Here is a 24,212-nt window from a genome sequence, read left to right on the forward strand (position 1 = left end):
TGATTTGCATCAGTGCCATTTAGAGCCTCATCAATGATTTAGATACATTTTGACATAGATACTTCTGGTATCTTAGCCAAACCATCCTACATCTCTAGAAGACTCGACCATTCCCTTAAATTAAAACCTGTTTTTGCTTCCACTGACTTCTTTAAATACAGCTTCTTTCCTCATACCATTGGTGAATGGAACAAACTCCCAAGCTCTAGTGTTGAATCTCCCACTATCACTAGTTTTTTGTCCAGTATCAAACAATATCTTTGTCATTTTCAATCGTATCCTCTTGTATAGGCCCCCAGGACCAACAATATGGTATAAATAAATAAATAAATGATTTGAGAAATAACCTCTCAGTTATGGAAGAAGTCCAGAATCTGCTACAAATATTTGATACTGGTTTTTGTGGGCATAAAATGACTGTGATGTTAAAGAAATTTTTCTCTGTCCCATTCTATAATTCATTGGTCCTAACTTGATGTGCCTAGAAATGCATGTGTCATTTTTTGTGAGGATGGTGCTTTCCTTGGCACAGTGGTGCAGTGAGCACCACGTTGGGCATAAATACTATAACATAGCTGCCAAGTATCCCAGATTTTTGGGGAGTCTCCTGAATTTCTATTCCTTCTCCTGGACTCCAGAAAAACCTTTTATCTCTTTAATTTTGACTGATTGTAAAAATCCCTACTTTTAGGGAAAAAGTATTCCCAAAGAATTTACTTGGAAGGAAGACATGCTTTTTTTTTTAATCCTCTGAAATGATGTCACAAGTGTAATGTACAAAAAATCCACATGGAAGACCCATTGAAATGCAAAGCTTAGTAGAAACAGTTTATACTGTTACTGATAATCAAAATTTCAATGTTCATTTGATCATGTTTTAAAATATTTCAGACATTTGGTCACTTTTTAGAATATTTGAGTCATTATATTCACTAGTTTTTAGGCTGTGATACATGCTGAGCTCTGATTAAATAAGCATCCTTGAATTTTTAAATTTGGTCTACAAAAGTGCTTGAGTAGTCCATGAGTTGCTTTGAAACAGCATGAACCATGTTATAGCATCACATTTTTTTATTCTCTTTTTAATAGGCTATATAATGTTACATTAGATGAAGCTGTTTCTGATTATGGAGGTGTTTTGTCAGAAGGAATTGAAATTTGTCGCTGTCCTCGTCAATATGTGGGCTCATCATGCCAGGTATCATTCGTTAATAAATTGACATACTTCAGAAATATCAATTGAACCTTGCACCCATCATATATTTTAATAACTTTAAAAAAAAAAAACAAGAAATTTTTAAGAAAGCATTTTATCATAAAATATTCAATAATTGGCAATTGATGTAAAAAAATGGGACAGGATTAGAATGTATCATTCCATCATATTCCATTTGAGTCCAATCACAATTCACCACATGTTCAGCTTCATAGGACTCTTAACATTTTTCAAAGAAGAAATCAATGATAAAGGCAAATACTAAGAGAAAAGCTGCAACATTTTACCTCTTGACAACTCATACATGAATTTCTTTCTTAATCACCCTTTACAATTAGTGGCCAGTAATCGGTTATCTGAAGTTTAGCTATTGCTGTTTCATATTTCCATTGTAATTTGCAGTTTCTTATATAGACACAATCAATACAAGATGATGGTCAAGTAGGTGAATTAGTATACATTTCGTAACCATTTTCCGCTAGCATGCCAATTTTCCTTGGTTTCATGGTTTATTTTCAATATATCAATATTAAAATCACCCAGACAGATGACATTATCGTGTTTTATTTTAGTTATAATTTGTTTTGATTTGTTTATAAATTCAATCAGTGAATAATGTTTTGCTCAATATATCAATAAAATACTAAGATCTAAATGGGTATCGTGAAAATAAATTACTTCAGCAGTAATCATATCTGTACTGAATTTTTGTACGGTATAATTACTTTTAATGTATGATATTACTCCTCCAGATTTGTTTCTAGTCCGGGTCTGAAAGTTGAGTAATAACCTGGAATTTGATATAATTCAGTTTAACCATATTTTATTCAAATTTCAGTCAACAAAACAAAATCAAATGAATAATTTAAATTTGCCATATTGGAATAATTTAATTTGCCTCTGAGGTTTATTCATCAATTCATCAAAATTTTCTCTTATGCTTCTAGTGGTTACATGTATAATATTAATCCCATTTTTTGTTAAAAATTCATTAACATAGTTAATAGATTCAGTGTAAGGTGACTTTAAACTTACTATACACTCGTTCATTGGATCATTCACTGCACTTGATTTTTTATTTTGTTCAGTCAATCTAATATTCCATACTAGAAATCATAGAGAACTGAATCATTCAGTTCTTTATGATTTCTAATATGGAATATTTTTTCACTGCCACTTTTTCGTAATAGGATTTTACCATTCTTAATCCAAGTGTATTTGTAATCGTTTAATTTTTTTTTAATTATCACACTTCATAAAGTAAATTTTTTTAGATTCCTTGTGTGTGTGAGAGATGTTTGTTCACAAACATTCTCAAACTGTAAATTGGAAAAGCGGCCGTGCTACGTTTTTTTATGGATAGAGTACAATTTATTTTTCTTCTGAGGTTGGCAGGTCTGCACACGGAATGTAATAAATGTCCCATTGTTTATTCTGTGGTTAGCATCTTTAGGGGGTTTGAAACTTAAGTTTTTAGCTGGCACATCTATGGTTGTTAGGTTAAACTCTTTGAGAATCGATCTGATCTTGAGTGAGACTATTGGATCGTAGGGTACAACTACACTTTCTTTGAGTGGCCTCTCTGTGATGTTTTCTAAAGTAGTTGCTCTTGCTGGTTTCACAAATTTTCTATTCATTTCGTGAACTATTTTCGTGTTTAACCTCTGTGTTTAGCAATTGCTCTGATGGTTTCTAGTTCACTGTCTAATGTATCTCGATCTGAGCAGATGTTAAATGCTCTCGCTACATAAGTGTGAAATGCCGAGAGTTTCTGTTGCATGGGATGACATGATCTAAGTGAGGTGGAAATGTGTGAGTTACTAATATGTACAAGAAAGAAAGTTCATTGTTTCAAATTCGGCTATGAACTGATGACTTAGAACAATTGTTACTTGTTATGAATGGCATAGACTCTCATGCTCAGTGAGTCCTTGAATCTTGATTTTACCTTCTTGGATGATTTTCTACGTTACATCAAACGAAATGCTGTATCTTTAGAGGCTATCTCATCTTCATAATGTTGAACTCTATCATACTCAGACAAAAGCATTTCACATACTTTTGCTGATGTAAAAATCTCCATCTGGAAGTTGATACAACTGCATCACCACATTCTCATATGCGTGCAGTAGGAGCTTTCAGGAGTCATTTCAGCTAGAAGCTGAAATGACACTTCATCATCAGGCACCTTGCGTACGGTAAGTTCCAAATCGCTCACAGCTCTGAAAATTCTTCCAACGTACGTGGACATCATTTGAGATGGCATGAATTTTCTTTGAAGTGCTGTCACTCATGCTTGTGTTTTCATTTTATAGACTTCAAACCTTTCTAGGATCTGTGGTTTCTAAAACAAAGTTTTTCAGTTCATCTTTAACACTCAGGCATGTGACGGAAAACGCTTTAACCCTCTTAGCATTAAATTACAAGATTTCTTTCAGTGTAGCTTCCAATGAAGGCTTGGGTTCCAAACCATCCACAAAACCAAATAGTCCTTGGTTCATCAGTAACATTTTTGTGTTCAATTTCCAATGACCATAATTGTCCTTATTCAACTTTGAATAAGCAAAGATGCTACCATCCAACGTCGTTTTTAGATTTTTTTAAATTTCCTTATTTCAACAACTCAGTCTGAAATGGGCACTGAGCCCATAACCCTTGTTGGGGGCAGAGCGTGCTGACTGAGTTGAAGAAAAAACATTTATCAGAATTTCATTTTGAATTCTAACTTTGCTTTCTTAAAAGTTGCAAAAAAAAAAAATTAACACGATTATTCATATGATCATCAAGAAATAAAAAATAGCTGACAAATAACAACTACCAATCAAAGGGAGAAAAGACGTAATCCTGACATACATGCAGAAAAAGAACATCAGAGACACACATACAAAGGAAAACCAGTCTAGATAAAGACAGTGCTTGCTAGTGGTCTGATATTTTGGAGAGGGGGGGGGGGTGCAGATTTCCAAAAATATACCGCCATCTATCGGTGATGAAATGTTGTCAAGTACATGCTGGGCCGTAGCTAGGATTTCTGCTGCCTGGGGTAAACATGATTTTGCTGCCCTCACCACCCAGGGCAATCACTTTCTGTTCCCACCCCCTTTAGTTACCGCCCTGAGTACATGAACTATTTACAATTAGTAAACAATTGCACTGCATTGAAAACTCTTATTTTTGTTTATCAAATTATTTTTCGCATATATCTGTATATCTATGCAGTAAAAAAATAATAATACTCTATCAATGCAACATTTACGTAAATAGTTTGTGCAGCGACGTTAATTGATATCTTAACAATGTTGAAAATCATCATTTAAGTTTAGCAGTTGCCATCAGCAATGGTTTTGAAAATTGTGAAAATTCATACTCTTCAAATATCAGGGGTCTGCACCCAGCCAAAATTTGGGCTTGTTTTCTGAACACTCAAAATTTCGAATCTAAAAAACGGACCCTTCACAAAATTTTGGTCCCGAAAATAGACTATTCACAAAATAAAAATTAGCGAAACCATAAATTTGGAATTTCATTTCTTTTGTGTAGATTAACTAGATTACTTCGCTTCCTGCAAAATTGCCTATTTTTTACAAAATGAATGATCATTTTCACAAAAAGAGGACCCTACAAAAAAGTCTGGACAGACGCCCGAATATTATACTCTAATTTAAAAGGTGTATAAATTTCTGTGATAAAATTATAAAATATATATATTTCATAACTTTAATGTTGGCCACATCAGATGACTCAGGGGGCCACATTCAGCCCATGAGCGATGGGTTGAGCATGCATGTGTTACATTTCAGTAATTGGATTTTTCAAGTAACAGTAGAAATTTGATTAATTTCTTTTTAGTTTTGCTATTATACATTTTTCCTCCTATTTTTTCCTTTTTTGTCAATGGTGTCCCTATTTTTTCCTTTTTTTTTTTGAATGTTTTGCTTCTAGGCCTGTGATCTAATCCATGCTGAATTTGCCTTTTTTGAATCTAATTGTTAATATAGTTTTAAGTATATTAAAAAATTTTAAATTGTACAACTGAGTGATAATAAGACAGTTTAACGTGTGTTCTCTATCATGGCCTGTTACCATCTCAAATGAAGACAATGTGAAATACTACCATACTATACTAGATAGATAGTTGGTGATCTTTTAACTATAGATAGTGCTGGTTCTACTCATTCCCAGAAACATTCAAATGAAAAATGAATGGCATAAACACAGTTTTATTCATGTTAGCCTCTTACTTAATCTTTGTAAACCCAAGGACCATCAATATGTCTGTAACAGTTCAACGGATCACAGTAGTGGTTCGTAAACTTTTGTCATTGCTGCTTCCTTGCCCCAGTCAATGTTTATCAGAAAAGTTCAGTAAAGAATGTGTCAAATAAGAAGAAAGTAAAGTAAGAACCATAAAGTAAGAAGTAAAGAACCATGTCAAAGCACTGAACAGACCTAAACCTGCTTTAGTATAGTTAACTAAAGCTGGTGTTGTACACCAATCTAGGCAGCTTTTTTCTAACATAGGTTGACAATGTCCTTAGGATCCACAATGTAAACTTTGAGTATCACTGACTTACAGTTTATGGGTCAAATATTTTATTCAAGTCTGTGTGAATATTGTTAATATGTGTGATGTACATGAATAATTTTCATTTCAGTTATAATTAAATTTACAAGACTCTGTCAACCTATTGCATTTTCCTGGAACACCTCTTTAGTTCACAGACCACAGGTTCAGAAACGCTCTACTTCAAGTAGATTCCTCTCACTAAACTTGAGTATCAGTTAATATTTATCATACCAGTGATAATGAATATGCAAATGTTTTTCACATTCTGTGCAACTTCATTGTATCCAAGCTTGGCTATATATATATATATATAACCACATGGTTATGACAGAATAAACCAAGATTGGTTCCAATGAATAGAAAATGGACAGTTTCATACTTCATTTTTGCCACACTTTATCCAAGATTTCTTATGTCTGTTCTGATAACATTCAGGTTTTTCTTTTTCCAAAAACATATTGCAATATATTTTTTTTTCAAATGAATACTCATATACTAATTTTCATTCAAGTTCATTATGATTGCCTAAAATTTGGAAAAAAACAGTTTCAAAATCTTTTACTTTTTTTAGAAATTATTTAACTTGTTTTATCTTTCTTCCTAGGATCCAGCACCAGGTTACTATAGAAAAAGAAAGTCAAACTTTCTAGACAGCAAAGATGTCCTTGATCTTGTTGGCTGGTCAGAGCCATGTGCATGCAACAATCACACAAATGAATGTGATAAAGAAACAGGAATATGTATTGTATGACATTATCATTTTATTCATTTGAAATGGTTATTTTTAATCATAATTTTAATACAAAAAGATTCAAAAACCTCCATCTGGCATATATGATTGATTCACAAACACTGCTTGTTTCACCAAATAGGTTACAAGACAATGACTATTGAATACAACATGCCAATATGCTCCTGATATTACTTTCTATAACCCATAATTGTTGACAACAACAAGAAAAATATTTTTTGTTGCTTTTTTTTTTAAATTTTAATTGGATTCAAATTGTGCAATCCAATTTTATTGGATTTCATATGTACAATCCTATTAGAGAAAAAATTTATTTTCGATGATTAGAAAAATTTAAAGTTTTGACAATTATCTAGTTAGTATAAAAATTTTCAATTACAAAATTATTAATTGAAAGGGGCAATAATTTCAATCAAACAAAATCCATTCTATCACATCGATTCAAGTTCAAATCCAAAAGCAAAGTCTTTCATTAAAAAACTTTTTATCTCACACAAGTTCTATAGTTATAGCCTAATCTCTGTTGAGAAGTCCATCATACATCTAGTTGCCTGATGTTCGCTTCCTATCTACATAAAAAGATTGGCAATGATGTCATTCTCTAATATTCACACAAAGTATTGGTAAAGTAAATTAACTACATAGGATGTGAAGAAGAATTTTCGAGAAAACACAGCCCCATGCTCTTGCAATCTGGGTGAATGAGCTAGACAACTTTGTGAAGAAACATTCTTTTCTTTCCTGGAGCATATATATATATATACTTTTATACTGTATATATATATATATATATATATATATACAGTATAAAAGTACATTATATATGCAGTAAAACGTTGATAACTCATCACTCATGTTATCAAAAAATTATCATGGCTTAAGCGGAGTGATGACTTAAGCAAAGTGCCATCAGTTTCAATGGGTAATACTGTTAAAATCGTATAAATTCAAAAAGTGATATACCACATTTATTAAAATATGAATTAAAATCACAGTACAGTTGAATCCCATTTTAGCGAATACTGTTATAACAAAAATCTCGTTTTAACAAAAACTTTTTTAACCCCAAAGATAAGGTTACATAAGAACAATACAATAACCTGGAACCCCTTTATAATAAAATTCTGTTATAACGAAGGGATTTCTCTGGTCTCTTTGAGTTCGTTATAGCAGGATTTGACTGTATCAATAAAATTTATGGATTGCAAAAGAGAAAAAAAAAATTGAATTTTTTAACTTTTTGAGCTTTCAGTACTTATACAAATACAAAGGCCACAACAGGCAAATTGCCTAATGAGATGGCTGAAAAAATTTGCCCATAGAAAATATGTATATCAAATATAATCAAAATATCCAATATAAAAGCATATATCACCAAAAAAAAATTCAATACTATATAATACACTGCTCATAAAAAAGATTATGGTTGTCCTAAAATACACTGGTAATAAATATTTGCCATAATACTTATTATGCCAAAATACACTGGTACACTTATGATTTATACTAGTAATTTTTAATTCAGAGAGCAACTGTTAGAACAGTTGATTTTCTCTAAAACGAAAATTGGACATTAATTTTTACATATACATTGCATTTAATTTCAGTGCTTTGAATTTTTCATCAGTAGTTCATGATAGAACGCTATAAGGTAATCATGAATACAGGGCTAACTTTTGACTTTAGGTGTTTTTGGGCAGGGCAAATTAGACATTAGAAGGCCTCAACTTGGGAAAAAATGTCCGGTTTTTCAACAAAGATATTTTGTTTAAATTTAAAGCCCCAAGTTAATAGGGCCTATGCTTAAATCAGGTTCAGCTCAAAAAATCCCTTAACGCTTCAAGAACTTTTGTTTTATATTTTATAGTCTGCAAATTAACTTCCTCAGCATAATTTTCGTTACTTGAGCTGTTCCATTCTGATACATATGGCTTTTACGGTCACTTTATAACATATAGCAATGCTGTTATCAAGCTCTTTCTTTAAAGGGGGCCATAAAAATAATGTTTCTCTCTCAAACTTTTCCATAGTAATGTGTTAATCAGAATTAGCAACAAGTAAACGAGGGTTTATGAACATTATTATCTATGAAAGCTGACAGGATCAAAGAACAACAACATAACCTAAGTGACCTGCTCCCGCGTGAAGAGTTGGATACTAAGGCTGGGCAATGTATCAATTTATAATACAGCACAGATGTATGGCTTCACATCAATATACAGATTTCATGATTTTGAACACGGTGATGTCTCATTAATTCTGATGCCTAACACTGATTTACAGAGGCGGGGATGTTTATTTAGTGAATGTACATGCATGATATCTCGGAATCTGGTGTAAGAAATATCGAGTTGCCTCTGCCAATTTAGCAAATGCATATGTCCAATTTGTGCACTATGATATTTCTTACATCTGCTTCATAGATATCGTGTATGCACATTCCCAAAATCAGAATTGCCAACTCCAATATTTGTTACACTATATTCCTTGAAATTGTGCATGCACATTTGCTAAATTGGCATTACAGCCTCAGCGTAGCAGTATTGGTTACTGAAATTAATGATAAATTGACAGGCATTACAGATTCTCATTTTGCGAGCAAGTACACGTACGTGAATGCTTTTGGTCTGACCATGCAGATATAAATAGCTCCATGATGGGGGGGGGGGGGGCTGGATAACTATTTTTCGCTATGATTTTCAAAAAATAAAGTGATGTCCACCATCTCATGTGGAGGCACATTGTGGGATTGATGTTTTTTTATCAATGTTTTTGCACAGTTTTAATCCACCAAACTCTCTTTTTTTGAGTGGATGAGACAGATATCTGTTGCAATTAAGATGATAATTTTTTTTATTGCTCTAAAAGTTATTTAATTTTTTGCATACATAAGTTGTAAAAAAATTTTGTAATGGGAAGCAGCTATGTTTAGAAAATCTGCAAAAACTAAAATATTAGAAATTTTCTTTGTAAAGGAAAAGTTGAAAGAATAAACTTTTCAATATTTAATTTCATCAGTAGAGCCCGGATGTTCAGGCACTAAAAATGGTCAAAATATGCAGTCAAAAAGGCACTAAAAATGGCTAGAATTGACACTAAAAATATTATTTCTAATTAATGAAAAAATGATAAAGTAACTAAAAGCGATGATATTAAGGGTCCGAAAACTGGCTATGAATTGGCCGCACACACTGAATCTACCGTTTCAATAATAGAATGTTGCTTAATAGTGCTGTCACATTAACACAGAAAAAACATTGTATTAACTTTCATTGTATCTGATTATTTTATGAGTTGGCATAATTTACCAAAATAATTAATTATTTTAGAAATTATTGAAAAATTGATTTCTTGCTTACATTAGAAATTGAAAAAATATGAAATGACAATATAAACTAATTTATTTTGACACATACAAAATCGAAACTTAAATTGCTTCGAAAGGTAATAATCTTTGTTCAATACAACAAAATAAGATTTAAAAAAAAATTCGAGTGAGAATCTTGCATGACAGAAATGAAACTTGAATATGAAATTTTGCTACATATAGTGGATATGATAACAAGGAACTTCCAAACTTTGTTGTAGAATGTTGTCCATTCTACCATTTTGAAGGGGACGTTCTATGATTCCAGCGGCATCACAAAGGGTAGGGGCGAGTAATAAACTTTCTTTGTCCGGCACAAACTGCAAAATGGTTCAGACAACCGCAAGAAAATCCCTGAATTTTTTCCCCACCCAACATAAATCTGTCTGCAGAACCCCTGTTTCGTAGATGGATTAAGGGAGGGAAAGTAAAGTTTACATTATTTCCATTCCTCAATTTCACTTTTGTCATTGAGGGAAAGGAAAGGTTATGTCATTTCTATTCCTCCATTTCTTTTTTTTTGAGGTGGATCAATTCACACCATCCATCATTTCAATAATGTAACTCATATTTGATTGCATCAAATTTCACTATGATTGAGCTCAACTACAATAAATTTTATAGATATAGTAACTCACACCGCATTTTTCCCCCCAAAAAAAAAGATAAAAATATCATAGCTGCCAAGTCTCCCGAATAATTCGGGAATCTCCCGAAAAGTTCTTAAATCTCCCGAATTTTTACGAAAATCACAAAAATCCCTAATTGTCCCTAAAAATTCCCTACTTCATTTAAAAAAATCCCCGCTTATGAAAACAATCCCTAAGGAATTTCTTGTGGGGCATGAAGCCTCTTTTTTTTCCCTTTCGTCAAATGACGTCACACGTCGTAAATGGGGAAATTCCCTTTTTAAAGAAGTTTTACAAACCCTCTGATGGTAACAAGAAAGTTGTTTGTCTTATCGTGCAGGGAAATGGCTTAGCAGCCAATAGTCCTGGATAATAATTGAAGATTATAGTGACGCGCATATGGTCAAAATTTCTTTTGTTGAAGTTACGTACGTGCGATATAACAAAGCATGAATAATGATAAGCAAAAACATATTTAATCAATTTTAAAGATACTTATTCTGATGAATTTCCTTTCATCAAACGTTCCAGAAGAGGGCCGACTTTTCCCTTTTGTACAAGTTGTGTTACGGACATAAACATCGGTCATGGAAAGACTGCCATCATCAGTCGTGAAGTGAAAAAAAAACATCAAGCAAGTGTCACAAAAAGTCAGTGTTCTTCAAAAATTGACGGTGTTTTCCTTCATCTTCCGATGATTTTGGGGTCATTCGTGCAGAATGTTTGTTCACAGCGTTTCTGATTGAACACAATATTTATTTTTACATCATTCAAGTTTTGGCCTCCGATTTCACTTGTTTTTTGCGTAGCAATTTTATTACCAAGGGTTTAACTTCCATGTGTGTAAAATCCCTATTTTAATTTGACTTCAGTTTTTGAGTAGGGATTTTATTCCCTACGCTTTAACTTTTATGTTTGGAAAATCACTATTTTATTTCAAAAAATCCCTATTTTATTTCGAAAAATCCCTATTGTATTTATTAGGGAGTGGTTTTAGCATAAAATACGGGTTTGCGCGAAAATCTCCCGAATTTTCATTTTCAAAAGTTGGCAGCTATGAAATATTCCTATAATATGCATCAGTTCAGAAGTTAGTGTTTTAAGTCAAGAACAGAGGATAGAAGTATAAACATTTCTTCTCTGGCACAGGCATCAACATATTGATCGCTCTTCAAATTTCTTAACTAAATTGCACGTAATTTTCAGATGTGATAACTGAAATAACGTTTAAGAAGTGATATAACCCCCCCCTCCTCTTTCATCATTTGCAATGATGAAAATAAAACAGGGCAATCGAGTTGTCCGGCAGGAACATCAAAATTTAAACCCTTCCATTTTGATGGCAATCGACCAAGTACCCTTAATCAATTCGTATTAAGGGTTAGAGAGATTTCAACCATAAAAATTCTTTTGAAGTTCTCAATTCTAAAAATATCCAAGTTTTACAAAATAAGGCCTTTGAAATTCACAAATAATCATAAAACAATATTTGATAGGCATTTACGACAGAAAAAAACTATTTTTACAAAAAAGTTTGAAAATAGACAAAAAAAGAGCATTTATGGCATTTTGCCTGAACTTCCGGGCTCTATTCATCAGGTATGGATTAATTGGAAAAAGTTAGGATTTCATCATTTTCTTTATAACTCAGCCCCACATTACTTTTGCATGGCCCCCACATCCTAGAGAAGGGGGAGGGGTCTATTATGTATTATGCTGGAAGTTATGCCGGCGTTTTGAATATGTTTGGGGTTTGTGGTAGATTGTGGGACAGGTTTACGTCACCATTGCTAAAGGCTAATTTTTTCTCACATCATTATTAGCAATCTTCATTTTCTTTATTGCTATGCCAAGCTGTAGGTAACAAGGATTGGAAAGCAGTTGTTTAGCTCACGTTACGGAAATAAACATGGTCACTCGTGCATATATTTATTGACGAAGGCAAGAGAAACTGAGGCAAATTAGTAGAATTGAAAATTACTTATTCATTATTATTTTTTCAAGTTGTTCTTTATAATGAATGATAATTCTCTGAATCATGTTACTTAATTAAGTATCATAATTCAGAGACTGAATTATTGTTTGAAATGCTATCTAATTACAGATACTGATTGAAAACATTATCACAGTTATACCTTGTAACAAAAATAATCGATACTATGTGATAAATCCATCTACAACTATATTTTTTTCAAATCTTGCTCCGAAATGCATTTATTCTAATGTTAAACTCACCTCGATATAAGGATATTATTTCACTGGTAAATCTCTCTATCACAATATATTTTCAAGAAATTTGGAAATCGTTACAGTATTTTTTTTATACCTTGTTGAAAATCTATTTCAGTAGTTGCCCTGTCTCTCCTGATCCCAACAAAAAAAATATATATTTCTAAGTGCAATATTCTCTGAGATATGTGAATTCAAAAATTAGAGAAAAGTTGGGGAAAAAACAGGATGAAACATTGCTCCATTTGCACTTACAAAAAATTGGAAAAAATCCTACTTCATTAAAAAAGGAATTTACAGGGGTAAATAATTTTACTGGGGGTTTAGTGATTCTTGCTATGCCAGTTAATGGGTTAATTCCAAATATATACAGTGAAAATCTTTTAAGGCAGCCACCCGGCATTTTGTAAAATAAAGTGGCCAACAAATAAAAGTTTATGATAGGAAAAACACATTTGGGGGCATGTTAAAAAATAAAAGTTTTCGATGGCACAAAAAATCATATGCTCAATTTATTTAAAATGCCTAAAAAACAGATACATATACAGTAAAGCCTCACTACAATGACACTTGATATAATTCTAAATCCGTCTACAACATTATTTTTTCAAATCTTAAACCCCCCTAAAAATCTAATGTTATACCCCTCTCAATACCACGATATACCCTTTACTATGATAAACCCCTCTATAATGATATTTTTGCGAGTTTCAAGCTGCTACAACTATATATGTATATTTTAAATCTTTCACTTGAAATATCTTTCAGTATATTTTTAAACTATTCACATATTTCAGTTCTTCTGGAAATGCCTAATAATATCGGTATTTGGCAACACCTAATTACCAGATATGTTCGGTATTGCTACTTTTGTGTGATACACCAAAGTGTATTGCGATAAACCTTTTTACAGGAGCAAACATCTAATTCAGTTGTGCTTATTATTAGCTAGTCAATTAGAATCTTTAGCGGCAAATGAATACTCAAAAGCGCATATTTTAGCAGTGCTAACAATGATGATTTAGAAAAGATGCCAACAATAACATAAATTGAAGGGATGTGATGATAATTTTGCCTCTCGATATAAGGCTAATCCCTCTGCAATAGGGTTCTTTAACCCGTGGCCCATTGTCGCTATTTTGGTGGCCCGCCAAAACATCTCGATCGATTGACACAATATCATTTGAAAATAGGGTAAATTAAAGATTTCTACAAAAAAAACTCACCCAGCTTCATATAGACTTATAACAAGGACAAGCTGATCAGTGTATAGTATTTAGCTTCTTAATAAAACCTTTAACGCAAAATAAACCACACCATACGCTTCTTCACCATAAATAACTTCGAGTACATCCTATCCTCCTTGAGTGGGAGAAAGCAGAAATAAATGGAATTTCCATGGTATCGTATTTCTCGGGTGCATGTTTGGGAAAGGAGCAGGTGGATGTATGCATCTTGATTGGTTAGAAGAAGGATTTGTACAATATTGGTACAGTTAGTTTATTTGTGTTTTTGGTCTTTGAAGCCTTTGATCAAAAACCTTTTAGTCTTTGAATGGGTGAGTGCATAATGGCAAACTAACTGTGATAGCAAAAAAAAAAAAAGTTGAAGAAAAAGTGAGATTTTTTCAAGAAAAATGGTCATCCCTTTATTTTTTTGTCGAACACCTTGCTAAAGCAGTTTGTCTCATTTGCAATGAGAGCGTAGCCATGATGTAAGAATACAATATTAAGAGACATTATGATACCAAGCATAAGAAGTATTCTGGATTGGAGTGACATTTTCGAAGTGAAAAAGTCAATGAACTGAAATCGACACTGAACTGCCAACAATCATTATTCTTCGGAAGAAATAAACAGTCTGAAAATTGTGTTCATGTTGGTTATATAATAGCAGAAAAAATTGTTAAACATGGGAAGCCCTTCATCGATGGAGAATTCATTAAAGAATTACTTCACAATATCTGCAGTTCATGTGCTTTGCCCATCACAGGCTCAAGCTGTTTTGAACATTAGTTTGTGTGGTGTGACAGTAGCAAGAAGTGTGGAGGATCTGTCAGCAGATGTATTCAAGAGTTTCAAATCCAAATGTGAGAAATTTTTGTTTTACTCAGTAGCTATGGATGTGAAGAGTACGTAAGTCAAAGATAATCCTAATCTTCTGTTTATTAATTAACACATAATTATAATACTACTATTATCCACAATTCTATTTATTGTCGAAATTAAACGTGAACACTTAACATATTTTACATGGAGTTCGTGCGGAGATAACCAACTCCATTCCGATTCTGGTGTAGACTACTCGTGTAACAGGTTTCTTCTTTTGTCTCTCCTCTGCACTTTTTATTTTCCTACACAGCCACACCCTTTTTGCACCCGGCACATCTTTAGTCATTATTCAGTGGGCCACTGCAGTACCCCGCCCCTAGAAAGAATGTTCTTGAAAGCGAACCAGCAACCGAATGCGGCAGCAAGACCTGGTAGTTTTTTACATTTTTTCTGGGCTTCCTGTGGTTGCTTAGCAGGTATCGCTGAAGACTGTGCTGTCGTTATGTTGTCTCTTGCTTCTGCAGGTTCGTCGTTTAGAAGAAAGGCAGGTTTGACCCTATCGATGGAGACGATAATTTCTTTACCATTTTTATGGATTTTGAAAGTCTTATCACTTCTGGCCACAACTGGAAATTGCCTATCCTATGGTGGTCGTAGTGCGGCTCGAACTGCGTCATGCCGGAGGAAAATGTGACTGCATGAACTGAGTTCTTGGTGAATGAAAACCCTTCGCCTTTCCAGGATATCCTGTTTGAGTTAGCGATACGCTTTTCATAGTATATCGAAGGCACAGGTCCTATTAAATCAATGTGAATGTGATGAAAATGTGAATTGCTGACAATGATATTTGTAACTGGGCTTTTTGTATGTTTGACTATTTTTGACCTTTGACAAGGTATGCATGATCTTGCCCACTTATTACAATCGGAGTCTATTTTTGGCCAAATAAACCTATCTGTGATGAGTTTAATTGGAGCTTTGGTGCCTGGGTGTGTGCCAAATTGTGCAAGGAAGTGAAAATGTTGTATCTCCAGGACTTTGGTACGAATGGGCCTGTAGAAATGACTAGAAAATTTTGCCTGTAGAAATGTCACAATATAATTCGACAGGGCCATCGGGAAGTTTTAGCTTTTTTTAGTTGAATGATGAATGTTCGTCAGCTAATAGTGATAACAGTTCCTTGTCAGCAAGTTGTGCCTCTGCCATACCTTTGTAATCTATTGGATTTGGGCATGTTATGGTATCGACTCTAGAGAGAGTATCGACAGGGATATTCTCTATTCCTTTGACATGTCTGATGTTGGTTATAAACTGACCTATATATAGTCTAGCTGACACAATTGGCGTGTAGAACATTTGTCATTTTTCTGCGAGAAAGCAAAAAGAAGCGCCCGATGGTCCCTATATAGCACAAAAATATGCATTTCTACCATGAAACAAAAGTGTTTGATCACCGCATAGGCAGCTAGCAACTCTCTGTCATAAGCTGAGTATTTTTTTCTGTGTCTGAGAGTTTGCGGGAAAAGAAACCTAAAGGTTCTAAGCCTGCTGAAGTGACTTGATGCAAGGCAGTGCCTATGGCTAAATCAGATGCATCAACATACAATGCCAACTCTGCATCTAGAGAAGGATGGTGGAGTAGGGTCACCTTGGCTAATTGGTGTTTGGATTCTTCAAAAGCTTTCGAGGACTCAGGTGTCCAAATTATTTCCGTTCTATCAGACTTTTTTGTGCCTAGTAAATGTGTACATAATACTTGAAAAAATGCTGCATGTGGAATGTTGCGATGGCAATAATTTGATAAGCCTAAATATCGTCTTAAGATGGCGATTGTTTTGGGATGCTCAAATTTGAGAATGGCCTCAACTCTGTCTGAGAGAGATTTGATACCTTTGTCACTCACTGGATACCTCAAGAAAGGAAGTTCTTTGGCTCCTAGAATACATTTGTCAACATTGATCCTGATACCATACTCGGAGAGTCGTTTGCACACCATATCAAGATGTTTGACATGCTCATCTTCTGAGCAGCTGCTGATCAAAATATCGTCGAGGTAAGCAAAAGCAAAATCAGAACCATACAAAACTTTGTGTATAAAACGTTGGAATGTCTGAGCAACGCTTGATAGTCCAAAGTTCATATAAAAACTCAAAAAGACCAAATGGTGTTATAATGTCCGTTTTAGGCACGTCCTTTGGATGAACAGGTATTTGATGATATGCCCTGGTCAAATCAATTTTTAAAAAAATGTTTTTGCCAAATAATGTCTGGGAAAAATCTTGTATGTGAGGTAGTGGATAGCAGTCCTTTTGTGTTTGTTTATTTAAAGCACGATAGTCACCCATAGGATGAAAATCTCCATTAGGTTTTGGAACCATATGAAGAGGATTAGACCAATTAGATTTACTGGGTCTACAAATTCGTTGTTCAAGCATAATCCAAAATTCTCTTTTTGCGACTTCCAGCTGCTTGGGATTTAAACACCAGGGGTGAGCAAAAACAGGTTGTCCCCTTGTAATGATAATGTGTACCGTGTTGTGTTTCACATTAGGTGAGGATGGATATGGACAGAGGATTTCTTTGTATCTGTAGAAAATGTCCTTGAACTTCTCATCACTGGCTATGAGTGTAACGCTCATCTCTGGACTGTTGATATAGTAGAGCATTTGCTAGATAATGTAGTTACAGGAGCCTTGAGCCAAGAATTTTTCAAATCAATCAACAGTCCATAATATTTCAGGAAATCAGCACCTATGATAGGTTTTTTGCTAACGTTAGCTATTATAAATGGCCACCGGAATTCATGACGTAAATTTAGGCTGACTGAAATGATCTTGGTGCCAAATGTTTTCATGGGGCTGTTATTAGCAGAATATAATGTTAAGGATGATGGTGCTACAAATGACATACCCGAGTTGTAGGGCAAAACGCAACCATCCCTACCGCTGTCAATTAAAAAATGACAATGTGAAGGTGGGTCATGAATGAATAGGCGGCTAGAGGATTTGAATTTGGAATCACACTCTGCCACATATGATTTCTGGTTTAGTTTCTCTGACTGTGTGTGTTGTAATTGCATGGTTGCTGTCATTTATAGGCTTTATCAGCGAAATTGAAATGGTACCAGCATATACCTTCTGGTAGCACTCGCCTCAGACTCTGTGATCGCCGTTTGTTGTATGAATAGTCACAGCAATAGCTTCTTGGCCCTCTTTGTCTATCTCCTGAGAGACGTTGTACTTGCTGCAAGTCTGTTAGTTCTGTGTTTTCTGTTGATTTACCTAAGTGACACTATGTTTCGGCTACATAGTGTGGGTTTAGTTCTAAGATCTTGTCAGCCGTTTGAGCTAACTTGTCAAGATTGCCATTGGAAATTGATAGAATTGCTTGGGTCTCTTTGGGTAGCTTTTGTATCTACAATGTTTTGAGGAATTCTGCATCAACTTTGTCATTGGCTAATAGGCGCATTTTTCTCAACAAATGAGAGGTTTTGCCATAGTCTAGGACAGCATTTGATAGCAAGTCTTTCACTCGTTTTTGTTCTGAGTCGGAAAATTCAGCCATGAGCCTCTCCTTCAGTGTAAGATATAAATTTTCAGCTGGGGGGATTCCTCACAATGTCACTGACATTTAGGGCAGAATCTACAGCATTATACTTTGTCTGATCCCGGGTAATATTAGCGAGAGTGAATTGCACTTCAATATTTATAAACTATAAGTTGTCAGCATCTTTGTCCCAAAATTGTGGTAGTTTAAGTGTGACCCTGTCTATCTCCATGGACCTGTCCGGAGTATTGGTCATGTTGATGACAATGAATAAATACAAAATCAAGAATGAAATTGAATCACCTACGCAAGGGAAATAACACAGAAAAAAAATGTTGTACACACTGAGCTTACTTAGTTATCTGGTGGAGTGAAGACAGGAAACTACTCGGCTATCATCCCCTGATGATGAACATCTATAGAAGAAGAAGCACAATGTTGATGCAGAGCCATCTTAAGAGCATATCATGGGCTCCCTGGCCAAGTGATTTTTCTGAGGACCTACCAGGCAAATTCTTGAAAATGTCAATGAGATCTCATTTTTGTGAGGCTCTTTTTCTCCTCACGCCCCGGGCTGTGCTCGAGTGGGCCCATGCTTTAAGATGGCTCTATGTTGATGTCCATACTGCTATCTCTCGTTGTTTCTGCTGCTTGAAGGTTGCACGATCTTTCCATGAAGTCACCACTAAAGAGTACGTAATTCGAAGATAATCCTAAGCTTCTGTTTATTAACAATTAATTAACACATAATTATAATACTACTATTATCCACAATTCTATATTATTGTTGAAATTAAACATAAACACTTTTAGATAGAGTTCGTTCGGAGATAACCAACACCATTCCGATTCTCGTGTAGACTACTCACGCAACAGTTTTCTTCTTTCATCTCTCCTCTGCACTTTTTCTTTTCCTACACGTCCACACGCTTTTTGCACCCGGTGTATCTTTAGTCATTAATCAGTGGGCTACTGCAGATGAATTGACAGATGCAACAGATACTGCACAAGCAGCCATTTTCATTCATGGTATTGACAAAAACCTTAAATTGTTGAGGAGCTAGTATCATTGCACTTAACAATACCACACAAAGTTTCAACTTATGTTCAAATTTGGCAGAAACATTAGCCAAATGTGAGTTAGATTTAGGCAACATATCTGCCATAACTACAGATGGTGCTCCCTCTATGACCGGTCAGAAGACAGGTAATCATATTGATAAAATCAGATGCCAAAAAATATGGAAATACAAAGATGGTGGCTTTCCACTGCATCATACACCAGGAAAAGTTATGTGAAAAGTTTTTTTCCAACTTTTTGATCCATTAGCAACCCCCTATTTTATTAACACAATCCCCTAGTGGGTTGCAACTCACAGTTTAGGAACTACTGTTATAAAAAATCTGTCCTGGATGATTCATTTTGTCAGACGAGAAAAGGTCACCAAAACATACCCCAAAAAGTCACTGAATTTTACTTTTAGTATGTGGTAGACTTTCAGATTACTGATATATTTGAGTTTAAATTTTTTGTTTTAAAAAATTACACATTAATTTGGTGGGTTTTTTACTTTTAATTAATTTATTTTTATTTATTGAAAAATTAGCTTCAAGCATAATTGGACAGAAGACCGAAACGTCCATGTGACAAGTGACTGGCAAGGAAAATCCAACCTTTTGTAGGGGATATGATCATCCCTGACTGCTATGCAGCATTTACTTCGTCTGCCCATGCTAAGTACAAGATTGTCAATGAGCTGATGAGACATTGCTGCTCATTACTGATGTAGTGGCAATCGCAGCTCTGGAATCATTGCTGGTGATGTGCTGCCAAGCATTTTCTTAACTGACGATTGGATTTAGATCCGAGGACTTTGCCAGCCAATCATTGCATTTAATATCTTCACTCTCCAACAGCTTTGCAACAGCCACTGTACGATGAGGTGTAGCATTGTCGTCCATGAAGAGGAACTGAGGACCCATAGCACCTCTAAAAAGACGCATGTGAGGAAGGAGAATGGAAGATGTATGGGTACCAAGCATGATAGCTTCCCAAACGAGAACTTTGCCACCTCCAAATCGGTCCCTTTTGATGATGTTGGAGGGGTTATTGCATGTTTCCCACCCTCTCCAAATGTGCATGTGCCTAGAAACGCTAGTCAGACTAAATGTGCTTTTATCCGTATAAAGAGAACTTGACATCCATTTTTCAGCTTCGTCCTTCATTTTTGCACACCAGTGTATTATTGTATTTGAGAATAGATAAGTTTTCCACTACTTAACCCCTTACCTGTGTCATTTAAACTTATTTCCAGCAACATGCAATTATTCGATGCCCAAACCCAGTTTGGGGATATGAGGAATGCATGTTTCTTTTCCATGATACATCAACTCATGGGTTCTTAACTTATGCGTCTCAACTGAAACTTAGGTCACAGGAGCTTCCAGATAGGTTGTACTAATCACTCACAATACAGTTATAAATGCACTTATTGCGCCACTAGTTTAATTTATTTCGGAAACCAAACAGACCCATGGAATTTGATGGGTTGCTGCTAAAAAGGGTTAAGAATCCTTGCATTAACTCAACCTAAAATTAGTAATCCATTAATTTTTCCCATAATGTCAAAATGTAATAATGTATTTACTTAATTGGACAACCAGTATTATTATTAATTAATAATTATTAATTGTTTTGTTAATTAATAATAATTGTATTAACAAATAAAATATTTTTGTTTTTTTAACCAAATAACATTTCTCTAATTTTTTTTGGTATAATGGATAAAATTAAAGAAAGAAAATTGCATTTTTGATTAATTTTATTAAGTAAATGCCACACACCTCCAAGTAAGGGGTTAATAATTAATAAGTAAGTCATTTTGATTAATAAATCATTTCATATGATCATGTTGTGATGAAAGTTTTTAAATTTACAGAACTGTGGTGGAAATACAGTTGGTAATAACTGCGAAAAATGTGCTAGAGGGTACTATGGAAATCCGGAACAAGGTCCTTGCCGTCCTTGCTCATGTCCACACCCAACCAACAGCTTCAGTGATACATGCATGCCTGACTCAGTGGACTATGTGTGCATCAATTGTAAAACTGGTTACAGTGGAAGACATTGTGAAATATGTGAGAGAGGCTATTATGGAAATCCTCTGACTGGAGGAAAATGCAATGAATGCAGATGCAATCGTTATGGATCCAAAAGTGCTGAATGTGACAGTATCACAGGACAGTGTATGTGTCAAAGTGGAATCAGTGGAAGAGACTGCACTTACTGTAGCCATGGTTACATTTTAACTGAATATGGATGTAAATGTAAGTAATTAATTTGTTAGCAACAATATTATCTTTAATATTTTTACTGTTCTTATTTATGAAATACATGCATGAAATGTATGGGAAAATTTTCCAAACAATATTGATGTAAATAGTTCATTACAGTCAGATCCATGTATAATGAAAAGCTTGTTACCAGCAAAAGTGTGTTTAATGTGTATGTGGCAGGGTTGTTTGGTTTAAACCTATGTTTTACCCAAGTGGTTTTTCAAAAATCAAATCAAAGTAGCCTAAATATAATTTTTTTCCCTTGAAAAATATCATATTGGTTCATTATTAGCGAAAATATTTCAATCTTACCACATTTCATATTCTTGGGGACATTCTGATGGCATATCTTTAAATGGTATAAGGTGGTATAAAAGTTTTTTTTCCAAAACGTCTCATAAAAGAATGTATATATTTTTTTCATATAAAATATCTTAGTTAATTGGCTTAGTATAAGTGATATACAAAAGCCAAAATTTCTCATTCTTACCACATTTTCTAACTTTTGGCTACATTTTGATGCTCTATCTTTAGCAAGTTCATGAATAAGGATTGCATTACACATCTAAATGTAGTGGTGCATTTTATCTCTCAGGGTTTTTTCCCTTCACAAAGAAGCAGCAACAGTAGTGACACATGCTAGGGGCACACAGGTGGTCTTATAATCCAATAAAGACACCAGCTGTCCCTAAAGGACAAAGACTAGTGTACTAGTAACTACATTACCTCACATATATTTTCATTTTCTTTCCCATAAGAAGTAGCACATCTGTATATCACCCAGTCTTAATATTCAATATTTTTTTTAATACTTTCACCATTAAGCCCAGTTAATCAAGGTTCTACTGTATAGTAGTAACAGATTTACGAAAAATAATCAGCTATATACACGGTGATTATAATTGTGTATAAGCGGTGAAAGTTTTGATTCCAAAACTATACAATAAGAACTACTGTTCAGAATGACTTGAAAATTTGCATGGATACTTGTGAAGCAATGAAAATTTCCTTGGCAAAAGAAAAGAAAAAAAATTCAAAATGTGCAATTAGATGATGTTGTACTTGGCCAGCAGGATAATACCATTTTGTGTAACCACATCATTTTGGCATGTCAACAACATCAGTGAGTGGATAGTACAACTTTTATCAAGATGCACATTGCAATACCAGCAAAGCAGCTGCTAAAGAACCATTTTGACAATAACAGGATGACATGACACCTGGCCGTTAGTTCACCTGACCTCAACTCTTGCAACTTCTGGCTGTGGGGGGTACCTTGCAATGTTATGAACAGTGGTCGAATTGCAAGCACATCCATATCATGACAATGGCATAATCTCATCTGTTGTTGAACAAGCATTTTTGTGCTTTCACCTCATAGCCAGAACACAGTGGACAACATATTTAACATTTCTTAAGTAAGTTGTAGTTTTATTTGTTCAATTACTTCATTTTTAGTAATGCTTCCATGAATTATAAAATCGTTCAATACTAATTAAGTTATCATTTTGTCCTGACTGGCTATCATTTCCATTCTGGGAGCAAATTTTCCATGTGTTGGATGAGTGCAGTGTCGTTAATTTTACATTTTTAAGTACTTTTTTCTCTTTGCCATTTAAAATTCCATTGCTTCAGGAATATTCATGTAAATTTGGAAGTCATTCTCATTATGGTTCTTTTTTTAAAGTGTTTTGAAATCAGAACTTTAGTTATAATCACGCTGTATATCGTAAATCATTTCTAATTAATCTGCATTATTTATGCTTCATTAAATACATTATACTCACCTAATTTTTATAGCAGTTTTTGCAAAATAGCTTCATAATTAAGCATAATCCAACACAAAGCCCATAACAAATATGGATGTCATATATTTGAAAAATACAGCAACCCAATTAAAAACTAAAGTTATAAACAATATATACACATGATAAAATGCTATGCAATGCCCATAATATATTTATGGTTGTCTTATTCTAAGTATGGATAGCTTCTTGATTTTCCCCAACACGTTTATCGTATTTCTTTTTAAACGTGTCAATTGTGTTACAATTTACTTCCTCCGGGGGTAAGCTATTCCATTTATTAACAACCCTATCAGAGAAAAATTCCCTGTGACACCATAACCTCGCATTGTCCTTTACCAATCGATACATTGCAAAATGAATAAATTGCAAAAATGGATTTTTTTGTTAAAATGTAAGAAGTATTTGTAGGTTAATTAATATGGGAATAATGTTAATTACATTAATAAACATTTTATTTTAATTAATTATTAGAAGTTTGAATGATTTTTCAGAAATTTTATGGTTTTTAATGTTAATACTATTTAAAACAAAAAAAACGGTTTAAACCAAAAAAACCCAGTTTTTTGGTTTTGAAACCCTGGTATGTGGTCACCCTCTAAATACATTTTCATGTCAAAATTTTTTAAAAATTAAGTACTCACAACAAGTATATGCTACAGCATTATATCCATACTTGATACATAAAATATTTTCCCCAATTTTTTGAAAAACT

General features: G+C 34.0%; 1 protein-coding gene across 2 annotated transcripts in view; it reads left to right on the plus strand.

Moving 5' to 3' along the window:
- The window catches only part of LOC149065787 (laminin subunit alpha-1-like), a 438,052-nt gene that overhangs the window by 210,243 nt on the left and 203,597 nt on the right, over positions 1 to 24,212 (plus strand). For both annotated transcript variants that reach the window (XM_089253835.1, XM_089253836.1), the window contains 3 exons: positions 1,090 to 1,198; positions 6,388 to 6,528; positions 21,296 to 21,683. In XM_089253835.1, the coding sequence (XP_089109961.1) occupies positions 1,090 to 1,198; positions 6,388 to 6,528; positions 21,296 to 21,683 (638 nt within the window). The remainder of the gene's footprint in view (positions 1 to 1,089; positions 1,199 to 6,387; positions 6,529 to 21,295; positions 21,684 to 24,212) is intronic.

The sequence above is a fragment of the Pholcus phalangioides genome, unplaced genomic scaffold (genome assembly GCF_987345545.1).
Source record: "Pholcus phalangioides strain wild (caught in Gottingen) unplaced genomic scaffold, Ppha-v1.0 ptg000039l_1, whole genome shotgun sequence".
Classification (NCBI taxonomy): Eukaryota; Metazoa; Arthropoda; class Arachnida; order Araneae; family Pholcidae; genus Pholcus; species Pholcus phalangioides.